The sequence below is a fragment of the Thermobia domestica genome, chromosome 5, assembly GCF_964235325.1.
Source record: "Thermobia domestica chromosome 5, izTheDome1.hap1.1, whole genome shotgun sequence".
NCBI classification, from domain to species: Eukaryota; Metazoa; Arthropoda; class Insecta; order Zygentoma; family Lepismatidae; genus Thermobia; species Thermobia domestica.
Genome location: NC_137458.1, coordinates 164755409 through 164767705, shown reverse-complemented (window position 1 = coordinate 164767705; position 12297 = coordinate 164755409). Strand labels below are relative to the sequence as shown.

Here is a 12297-nt window from a genome sequence, read left to right as displayed (position 1 = left end):
GTTACTGTGGGTGGTGGGTCGCAGAGCGTCATGTTCTGTTGATCCACGACCCACTGAGCCACTCACAAATCTTGACCCAAAACCCACTGACACACTTCATTTCTGACGCAGATTGTGAGATTCAACAACACATAGAACAATGGAGTTTGTTATCAAAGTTCATTCACTATTTTAACATCTCAAACCTCCTTTAAAATACTATTTTGCTGACAGTACTGCCAACTTCTTGTAGTAGTCTGATTCATTGAGATACTAGTTTTAGGCAAGGCATTGGGACGCAAAACGAAAAGAGATAAACAATTTTAATTACCTTTCGTGAATGATTTTTGGAAGGAATTGTAAAATAAAAGATATATTTTCTTATCAAAAATAAATTTTTCGAAAATTTATTTTTCTTTGATGGAATTTGAAAAATGCGTTTAAAATCACAGTCTTGTATTTAGCAGCCTATTAATAAGGCCAATGGTGAAAACATTTAGTTCTGGCTGTCGACCACCTCGTCTCGCTGAGTTGACTTGTTGAGGTCAGTAACGTCCTTTCGGTGGTAAACGAGGACATCCTTGACGAAAACATTGGGTACTCTCTCCAACACATGCTCGTCCACCTTCCTATCGAAGGGGTAGCCCATGGGTTTGGTGTCTGGGTACTTGGTATCCTTGGTACCGCAGAAGATGATTGGCTCTTGGTATTTAACCAATTCAGCAACGTCGTTCTCCTCGATGTCAGAGATCACAACGACAAGTTGGACGGGAAGACCATTGACTTTGCCCTTAGGTAACAGCAAGCGCTCTGGGAAACCACATGGGCGCAAGTTCTACAAGAAAGAAAATAACTTTATTAGGATTCTTTAAAAATCACTACGTAAGTATCGTTCTAGGTTATACACTTCGCTCCTCAGTGCCAATCTACCTATGTGATAGTAACCTCCCCTTCTTCACATGCTTCCGACACCACTACATCGTAGTGAGTTCTGTGGTGCAATATTTGAAATGGCGTAACTTCTAAATTACTTAATATATTTGCGCCGGAGATTTTTCATCTTAAGGATATACTTTGAGAACGTAAGTTAAGGGTAGAAAACTTAAATGTCCTTCCATCCGCACAGTCAAGCGGTTATTTAAACCTCTGCATCACTGAGGAGTTAAACATGAAGCTCTTAAAACTACTTATTTAAGGGTAGTATTCAAGGCAGAAAGAATATTATACATTTTAGACATGAGAATGTTGAATTCTGGGATATAATTGTTATTATTATCAATAATAAAAAAAGTTAGAAGAATAAGCCCGCAGTTAATAAGATCAAAACTACAAATAACATTTTCCTTCATTTCTTCCTACTTTTTAAGAGAAATATTTAAACTGGTGTTTTCACTTACTACTTGAACTTTTTGTGTATGAAACACAAAACATGAATATTTTACATAATGTAAGATACACTACAAAACTATGTAATAGCTATTTGGTGCAAAGGTTAAGGTTCTAACTACTTATAATATAAAATCAACTTAGATTGAAATTAATATACCATAATAATTCAAAACGCAAAGAAAACTCGATACATTTAGTTGATGCTATATCTTTCCAACTCTTGCAAGGATGATAGGTTACATTTTGGCAGGGGCGTAACATCAATGGAAAGTTGGGAGCGTCTCTTTTCCAGAGTAAACAGAATAACGTACTAACATAAATAATGCGACAAGGATTTAAGACTGGTGACTTAAATATTTTGTGCTGCGTTCGTTCGGTTGGCAAAATCTGAAGAACTACTTTGATGGATCTACAATTTTGTCCAAAATGTAGAGACTTTAAAGTTTGAAATTGAGTTCGTTGATGGAGACGATCCATACATCGGAAGTAGTACAGATCAACCATTCCAAGTTTAATGTTGATCTCTATAGAGCAGAAACAATAATAGATAGCAAGAAGCAGTTTCCTGGAATCTATTAATTTTCCCAAGAACGCATCTAAACCCGAACTCAACTAAGGAACCAAAACATGCATTTAATCTCCAACCGTAACTCTTCAAAACCAGGAAGTGACCGAAAATGACTACAACATCCGATAACGAGAAGCCTTTTTTTCCTTTTTTGTAATCGATTCAGCGTTTTAGGAATACCGATCATTTCCTCCCATAACCCTAGATTCAAAACAAATGTGGCAGAAATCAAGTAGTTCTGGTTTTAATGTTTGATCCCTATTGGGTAAAACGGTAATAGATAGCGAGAAGCGGCAATCAATTAGGCGTCCTCAATAAAACAGTATATTTGATTTGAGTTTTGGGTCCCATCCAATAGTGAGGCAGTATATGAGATATGAACCCTTGCCAGGAATCAAACCGATGTCTCCCACGTCAAAGGCACGTACGGTAACCACTTAGTCATTAAGCACTCAGTTAGCCGCTATTTACTCTAATGGCATTTTACGAGATAGATTAATGTATACACAATTACAATATAATGTTGTTTCATTTGTTGAGAAATGTTACGTAAGTTTTACCTTGTGGAAGTAGAATTCATTCTTATCTTCGAGAGCACCATCAACCATCTTGTTCAGGGTCTTGTGAGAGTATTGGTCAGGTACAACAGAGTTGAAATCTCTGGATTGCCTTTCGATCACATTCTTTCCAGTGGTCACTGATGGAAAAAGAAATAAATAAATATTTTCAATGAAATAAATATTTTCACTTAAGTACGTTAATAATATTGTTGTGAGTCAAAGCAAATCTTCACACTGTCAGATTGGATAGTGTGCTTGATTAAGAACACATAACCTATTATATCTTTTTGTATTGTATGTAATTGTACTTTGTATTAGCCACTGCAGACTTAGTGTCAGAACTTACGTACCATTGGCAATTGCATCGCTATTATCCTCTTTCTATCCGTTAAAACGAGAAACGATTGTATTTGAATAAATGTATATTTTTATACTCTTTATATCTGTAAGTTTGCATTTACTAAAACTTTAATAGTTTGTAAGTGGAATTCATAATTTTCTCCGTTTGTAAATACAATAATTCAACGCTTATGTAATATAAAGATTATGATATTCTAAACTTCGTAACAATAAAGCTCCAAAAGTAGTTGTCAACAAGAATAACATTATGTTAGCAATGGATTTCTTTTATAGTATCAACTTACATTGTACTGGGAATTTGTCGAGTTCAACCATCAAGTGTCTCTTCTCCTCGAAGGTAAGATGTTGTCCTAGGTAGTCGTACTTGGGGACAATGAAAGTACGTACAATGACGTTCTTAGCGACTTCGCTATCAACTTCTACTTTAAGGGTGAAGGGTTTGTGGTTGATTCGCTTGACGCGAGCCTTGATGCTCACTTCTTGCACTGTGGGTTGAGTTTCCTGTTGGTCGTATGTGACACTGTCTACAACATTGGTCAGATCCACGTCGTAGTCTTCGAAGAAGGTGATCAATTTGTCAACATCAACGTTCACAACCTTGACTCCTGGGACTTGGATCTGCAATAAAGCGTAAAAGGAAATGGGTTACAGAATGGAAGACGGTCTTAACGATATAGGCTATTGGTACGGTCACAACTTATCAACCCTTAATTACAACAAAAAATTGTTCTCTGAAGTAAGCATAATAATATTGAACACATTCTCTTGGAAATATTTAAGAGTTAGTGAGAGTTTTAGTTGTATTACTACTTTATAGATATGCTTCCTTTTTAAAATAAAAAAAGTTCTTTTTAGATGAATACCTGATATTCAGAATGTAACTGATTTTTGTAATTAAACTTCAGTTTTTAGTATGCACAAACTTACTTCTGAACTATTCTGTATATCATAAAATTGAAACAACACAGTTAATGAATCAGGAAAAAACATGCGTTAATGGAATATATATTACCTCTTCTTCCTTGTATTCAGGAAGCCTGTACTTGTGTTGCTGGAACAGACGGTAAAGTCGCTTCTGGATACTGTAGAACAATGGGTCTCGCAGAGAAGTCTCGTGGTGTTCCAATACACTTGGGGGTACCTAAAGGAAGATTTAAAAGTTAGATATTTTAGTGTCTTTATAAAACAATATACAAACATAAATATTTTAGAGTAACCCACGTTATGTAATGATAATATTTCTAGCAGCAAGTCTCACTTTTTGAATATTTTAAAACTAAAATGTACCGGTAAATATCTTTAAATTATACTCGTATCAGTGTATTTTAAATCACAATTAATGCTGCAGCCAGAAAAAAACAAATTTGTCAATTCTGAAATCATTGTGTTTTCATGTTTCTAAATTTTACTAAAGCAGGAAGGGCAATAAAACTGGCTGATTGGTTCAAAGTTGTTCAAAATTTTGAACTGAACGATATTTTTCATTTCCTGAATTTAGTAACAAAATCAACGGAATGTTGAACTTTCTTAATACATTACCGATTGACTACAGACTACCTTATTTATTCAACAAAATAAGTATCGACCACCTTCGGACTCATTTGATATCTTTATTCAGCAATTCAATTCAATCAAAAAGTTCTAAAAGTGCGCCTTTTTGATTTGACCAATGTAAGTTTAAATCTCATTTTTCTATCTACTTCTTTCCTTTAATTTTGAATGCAACCTAGACGAAGCGAGTAATTAGCTTCGTCATAAAGAAAAATTTCCAGACCCCGGATGGGTAGGAAGTAAATATATTACAAATGTAAAATGGAAATTAGTAGATAATAACCATTTTAAGGTACTTACTCCATATTCGTGAAGTGGGTCAGTTACATGTCCTACAAGAGCTTGCATGTAATTCTTCAGGTAGCCATAGTATTTTTTCAAGGGCTTCTCAACGGATCCCTTCACAATCTTACCCAAGATGTCAATACCGTGCTCGGTGTCCAGATCAATTTGGGTGTTCTCCTTCTGTAAATCGAACAAACAAATAATTTAGTTATTATGTAATACTATACTAACTTTCTGCATGGTACATTAGTACAACATATTATCATTTATATATATATATATATATATGATATATGTATTTAACAACTATTGAAGTTATGCAACACTAGGCTCCGATGAGTCTTTTTCTATCTTAAAAAGTAGTAATAAGTAATATTATTGACTGTAATAATGTCGTTCTTAAATAGTATGAAACCAGATTCTTAGTTAAAAAATGCATGGTTATTCCCTTTCAGTTAGAGGAGATAAATGTAAAATAAATAATGCTGAAAAGATTGTATGAATAAGGAAAAAGCAGATAATGTAAAGAAATGAAAACAGGCAATGATCTTTCCGTCACAAACTCACTAACATAAATCGTACGCACCAGAAGTGAGTGCTTTATAACTTAAACAATATGCTCCCTAAGGTTACTCTTGTAAAAATGTCAGAAAACCCTAATTCATAATCATACATACAACATATCCCTGTATGTTCTAGAGAAATTAGATGAGATAAAAATGAAATGAAATGGAATTTTTCAGTTTTACGTCCTACGTTTATGCCGGCTAGGCTAAAGGAGACGGTGATGATGAGGAATGAATGAAATGGTGGAATGAAAAAAGTGGGAGAAAACTGGAGAACCCCGAGGAAACCCACGCACACGGTGTTTGTCCACCACAAAGTTAGGTGAGATAATACAGGTAATAATAGAGTTTATTATTTTAGTTGTATACTGTGTATATATAATACAGACAAACTACTTGTATTTAACGTACCGTGACAATACGTCCCAAATCAATGGATTCTCGCACTCTTCGTTCGTATTCCTCAATGTCTCTGATCTTAAGGTTGTCCAAATCCCTCAGGTAGATGTATTCTGGACGCATGGGGAAGTCCACACCTTGTCTGTAGGTCAAGAATGGGTTGTAACCATGCTGCAAGAAATACGTACATGTAGTTAAATTGTCTTCTTTTATTGACAGATTTTAAAATAAGAATTCATGATGTATTGATAGAACAACCACAAAAACTTAATTGTTAAACAAAGTGTCATAGGTGCGCGTGCTAGCCACTAGACAAATGAGGAGGGTTCTTTATATTTAGTTATTAACAATTTTAAATGTGATCAATACAATCCTTTAGTAGACCGAAAATTTTAATAATACAATGTTGGAATATATAGAAATTAACGACAATTATATAATGTACTGTAATGACACTGACCTAGTAATGTAAAAAGAAGCAGAAACTATATGAAAGAGAGCAATTAACAATTACATATGAAAAATGTAAAGTCTGTTCATTTGTTCGTTTGCCAAACTAATATCATATTTTCATGGACTTTGTGTGGCAATGCTGAATTTTGAAAAGTGTCGAAAGCTTGAAGGTCTTCAATCTTAATAGTAACCAAGAATTATTAATTGAAATATCTACGCTGATGATTTTCCTAGTGGAACTACAGTAAATAAGAAGAAATAAACAAGAACTGACAAGAGTTAGAGCGTAGAAGATAATGTGTACATAGAATTACACAACACAGGATAAGGAGGAGTTAATCTGAAGTGTAGTGTACAATTTAACACCTAAGAACTCACCAGGATCTTCCTGTCGAATTTAAGTTCCTCGATGACAGGCAGATCATTAGAGATCCTTTCCAGGTCGTAACGAGCAAGTAATTGCTTGTGGATGTAGTAGAAGAGCTCGCCGTCTCTGTCGTGTTCATGACCGCTCTCGTGCTTCAAGAAGGTGGGTTGATCCAGGTAGTAGTAGGCGTAGAATTGGTTGAGACCAATGTCCTCGCTGAAGTAAGCCACCATCTGGTCTTCGTTGACGATTTCATGGTTGTTGGTGTAGTTGACAGGGATCACAACGTTCTGTTTCCTCATCTTGGCTTCATAAGCGTGTTTGATGACCTCATTGTTGATAAAGAAGTGGGGCAAGATTTCGTAGATTGGTGGGAGAGTGATATCCTTGGTATCCTGACGGTGCAAGACGGCAATTAGGAGAGCGTGTACGAATTGTCCTTCATTAACGTGGTCTCTGAGGAAGCAGGCAGTTTTAACGAAAGTGTCATAGTCCTTGGCATAGTATAGGACTTCGAATATCTTTTTCATTTCTTTCTTATCAGTAGGATACAAAATGGAAAAGATCTTTCCTCTTGGAAGCATCCCTGTCTTGTACTTTATCAGGAATTCCTTCACAGCCTCCACATTCTGAAAAAAAGGAAGAAAATGAACTATAAGAAATGTGTTCAAACATTATTTACATACTGCATTGATGAATGTAAAGCGCAAACCGTTCTTTTCCACCCAATACGATTTTATAGGTTAACGGTATTAGATACCTGCACTAGTTTATTATTTTTTTAAAATATCCTAAATATTTATATAGGATATACAAGAATTTTAGGAATTATCAAAAAATGCATAAAAAGAATGCGATCTTGGCCATAGTTTCTCGATCAGGGGCCACAAAATTCTTTAACGGACCCTAAATCGAGTTTTCGTACATTTTAGGGAATAAGCACATCATACTGAGTTAAGTGATACTTTGGGTTTGGCTACACTATATGTAGATCTCCAGATATAAGACCTACAACAAAATTTTTGACTGAAATGTATTGGATCTTTTAATCCAAAATGTTTGTTTTCTTTGAAAAGAAATGGAATTTACATGTTGTGACTTCACTCATGTCTTCTGTAAATCTATAGTTGATGAAAATTAAATTATGTGTTATATAATGAATGTTAATATTTAATAGTCAAATTTAATTTACTTAATATTGAGTTTATAAATAATACAAAGTAATTTTGAAAAAGAAAGTTACATTTCACTAGACTTAAAGAAGAAATTAGTAAAGCCACATAATTCACTTCAAAATAATAATAATAATAATAATTCTTATAAATGCAATGGGCGATGATGTGAAAATCGTATACGTACTGAACACTGACAAGAAACACGAACTCTTACAAATAGTTTATTTTTGCTTTGATCTAGTATTGTGTAAATTATCGTTATTATATCGTGATGTTGATCATCAAAGGTTGGGTTAGTTGGTTGCATTGAGGATTAGCATCCGTTTCAACATTAAGGCTATACAGGGTCGTATTTAACATTTTTTCCGCCCCAGACTATTAAGAAATATGCCATCCCGTCAATATCAATTAACACCAGTACAGAAAATTTAAGATCATAAAAATTAACAATTAATATTTAAGCAGAAGCGAAAACATGAAACTCATTTATAATTTGTTATTTAGGTTTAAATTTAGACTACTTTCTGTACCCAGCTTCAGGTAATATTTTTCGCATCCTAGACTACACTTGTACAATCTCACCCAAGCTGACTGGCTGTACGCTAGTAACTAATGAACTAGAAAATTTAAACTGCCAAACTCAAGAATAATAATACAAGTTTGTTAAAAATGAAACACTCTAATTTTTTGCACTGGTTCTTGGAAAAGTTTTAAAATTACAATTAAGCAACATGGTGTTAACGATTAATATAAATTCAAAACTAAAATGTCAGTTGCTTCTTTCTAGAAAAACAGATTCCTGTTACTTCAATATTTACAAGTATCGTATCCATATGAGAGTGCATAATTAATTTCTAAGATATTGAGAACTGAATTATGAAGAAAATAATACTGATCCAAGAATTAAGCGCTGCCCCCCAAAATTTCTGGCTCAGGACCATGTTTCATGCCAGCCCAAGATTAAATACGGTCCTGAAGCTATATGAGACATGGACATACAGCTTAACATGGGATGGGAACCACATAAGCTCTTGCCGGGAAACGAACCCGGATCTTCTTCACAAGAGACTTGTACGCTAACAACGAAGGAGCTTGATAGTTTAGTTGGTACAGCAATTTAACTCACTTATCTCTTTCGTATCACTTTTACCTGTTCTAATTTTCCGGTCAATAAATTTTTTTAAAAAATATCAGTTACACTTACGTCGTATTTGTCCAAGTTCTGCTCAATGTCATAGGTGTTGCCGATTTCTGCAAGGTCTTTGTATTGATTGGGCTGGTGGACTCTGTGCAGTAACTTAAGAATCGTCTTCTGCTTGGACAGAAGATTCTTGTCTGCAACTGGAAAAACAAAAGCAAAGTTATTATAGACACTTTATAATAATAGTAAATATGAGATGTAATTTGCGACACATTAAGCAACTATATTTTGTTTTGTTAGAAGTTAAACTAGGCAGTAACCTTGTTACTTTTCAGAAATCTCGAAGTACGTGAGTTTGTTTAAGTACTGTTCGCTTTAAATCGAGAAATGCCATTTTTTACGTTACAAAAAGATTACCGTTACTTTTGAGTTCATTTCTAAATCATTGACGCAAGAATTAGGAAAGTAAAGAATATTATTCATAACTGTACATTAATTTACAAGAGCAACAATGATGACTTCAGAAGATTATTCCTAGAGGGAATTTCAATACACAGAGGGTTAAAGTAGTACTGTGAAAGTACTGATAACTCATATCCTAAGAGGGGGAGATTGTTCAAAATTTATATTTAAAAAATAGTATCTCACGGGTTCTCAACAGTTCAGAATCAATTTTTGAAAACAGTCAATGGCTCGAGTTACATATTTATCATTGCACTTGGATTGAAATAAGTATCCTAAGCGATTTTCTTTTTTTCTTTTTTTTCTTTTTCTTTTTTTTAAACATAGAACAACTATTGAAACGCTCGAAATTTGGTTCTTGCCATGTTTGAACATGTTTAAAACTTAGGAAGAACTGAGGTTTCATAACTTCATTTCGATTCAAATAAATATTTTAAGATGGTAACGGGGATTCAAACATACCTTTCAATTTTTTCCCATATTTTCAAATACTTTCCGGTGAATGCCGAATACTTCTGTCAACTTATTAATAATTTTCCAGCTTATTAATACTTTTTGTATATTATATTTAAAATGAATAATTAAGTCTAATTTGGTGTGTCATTATCTTTATATAATTAGCCCCATCAGATGAGGAAGCTGATAACACTCTTAAATTCTGACGCTCCTAGATAAAATTTAAATAGTCTAATACAAGACAATTATTTAAAAAATATATATATACTAATTTGATTTAACAAAACGCACCATCTAAGTTAGCCCTTCCATTTCGAAACATTTACTTCGTGGTTTGCATTAAGCACCAAATTTCTTTGAGAAGTTAACATAGTTATACTTCTGTACAGGTTAAAGCGTATGGCACTTTAAATTTTAAATATAGCTTAATACCTAGACCTATAAACTCAAACACACGTTTGGGCTAAGTTAGAAAGATTTTAGACAGAGAGATGCTGTGAGATTTAAATATTTCTAAGGAATAGAATGCTATACATTTCCTATTATTTTACTCTCTACCACCAGAAGAATTAGAATTTGTTTTCATGAAAATTATCTGGAACATGTTTTTAAAAAATGGGAGGAAAATCATTCCTCCATTCTTGACGATTTCATCTGCAGGCATTGGAAGGATTGGGGATCTGATAGCTTCAAATAAAATATACATAATTTTGCATCAAACATAATAAGTCATTGGAATATGTTTTCTATAAAGTCATTGTAATACATATTAAAACTAAGCAGGCCAGGGAGGGCAATTCATCCTCTCTTGAGAGTCGCGGTGGCTCAGTGGTAGAGCGTTCCCCTCTGCTGCATGGGGTTCCTGGTTCGATCCCAGCTCACTCCAAGTGAATTTTGTGGTTGACAAACACCGTTTGCGTGGGTTTCCTCGTTCCTCTCACTTTATTCATTCCACCATTTAATTCATTCCTTGTCATCACCGTCCCCCCTAGTCTAGCCGGTATATGCGCGGGACGTAAAACTCAAAGATTTCATTTCATTTTTTCATCCTTTCATTCTTAACCCATTTCAACGTGAACTAGTTGGAATTTTTAAGTTTGTAAGAATGTTTAATCAAAATTTGATACGTATTTTTAAATACAGTTTCCTTGAAGTGATTTCTTAAACTTGAGGTAAATTCATCCCCGTGCCCTTGACTGTTGTCATCCCTGAACATTAGACTTCGTTAGAAACTACTGGGAAACAATACGCCATAATTCATAAAAATCTATTTCTGGAAAAGATAGTGATATTTCTTTTAAGGTGGGGTAAATTCACCTCCTTGGCTCTGATTAGTTTCAACTGATCCAATAAGGGCTAATCTTAAGTCTCAAGCAAAACAAATGTTTCAGAAAAATCATAGAATTTAACGAAATTTATCATTAATTTTTTCTTAAATGAGAACGATAAATTCATTCTATCTCTCTTGACTAATTTTAATCTCAAGCAGTGGGGATAATTATGATGCCTAAAAGCACGTACCTTACAGGATTGAAATCGGATATTTTTAAGAAGGCTATCTCTGGAAATCATTATATTATCATATTATATGAAGAAACTTCCAACTTTAAATAAATGTACCTTTTCTGCTACTTTATTCCTCCAAATATTGGTGTGATAGAAAGGAAAAGTATACGAAATATTGCACCAAAATCGAGTAATTTTGAATAAAGTTATAGTGGAAAATATGTTGTATTAATGCGCGAAATTACAACATAGGGTTGATTTTACCCACTATAACCACATTTAGGAACTTGAACCTAAAGAAATTATTTATTTCCAAAGATTCGAGGAAAGCATGCTTTAAGTTTCTTGAAAACTGAGTATATTTTACGGAAGTTACTGTAGAACAGACAAACATAACGACATTATTGTCAATTGAGACAGTCGTAGACACCCGTTTACGTTGAATGGAAAAAAATTCTTAAACTGAATCCCAACTTACTAATTTAAGGTGGACTGAAAATATGAATGTTCACAAAATAGTTAAACTTGGAATAGGAGAAAATATTCCTTTTCATCTTGTGCACGAAATTTTTAAAGCTTTTCGTGGTTGAAACGTTAAGTATATAATGACTCTATGAGAAAGTTAACGTACTAGAAACCTAATGTTTAAGTACAACATGGGAAGGTAGTTGATATTGTTTCTGCAAGAGGATAGGACTTACCAACTCTGTTATCCTGAGGGATAGTAGCTGCTGCGACGAGAGCAACAACGCATGCCGTGAGAAGAACCAAAGCCTTCGCCATTGTGGAGTTGTGATTGATTGTACCACCACAGCCGAAGAGACCTTGCTCACATCCTCTTTTATACCAACAGCAATCGATTCCCTCCCTCATTTATCCCCTCCACCAAAGATCAAAGACGAAATAAAGTGAGTATATTATCATTTAGTTGTGTGGATAGCAACCGTTTTAGTTTTGGCACAATGCTCCAAGATAACCGCTTGATGTAGACATACATTAATTGGCGAGTTACGTAATCAAATGAAACCATATGTGGAATGCCATTATCTCGTTTCTTATGATTGTAGAGTTTATCAAAAA

General features: G+C 34.1%; 1 protein-coding gene across 1 annotated transcript; it reads right to left on the bottom strand.

Moving 5' to 3' along the window:
- Nucleotides 1-355: 355 nt before the first annotated feature.
- LOC145686239 (hexamerin-like) lies at nucleotides 356-12076 on the bottom strand. Its single transcript, XM_081759330.1, has 9 exons — nucleotides 11919-12076; nucleotides 8857-8993; nucleotides 6489-7106; nucleotides 5670-5828; nucleotides 4708-4872; nucleotides 3869-3997; nucleotides 3141-3474; nucleotides 2497-2633; nucleotides 356-814 (listed from the first exon to the last, which is right to left on the bottom strand). Exons 1-9 carry the CDS (start codon nucleotides 11998-12000, stop codon nucleotides 476-478), a joined length of 2100 nt encoding a protein of 699 aa, XP_081615456.1. The 5' UTR covers nucleotides 12001-12076; the 3' UTR covers nucleotides 356-475.
- Between the last annotated feature and the right edge of the window lie 221 nt (nucleotides 12077-12297).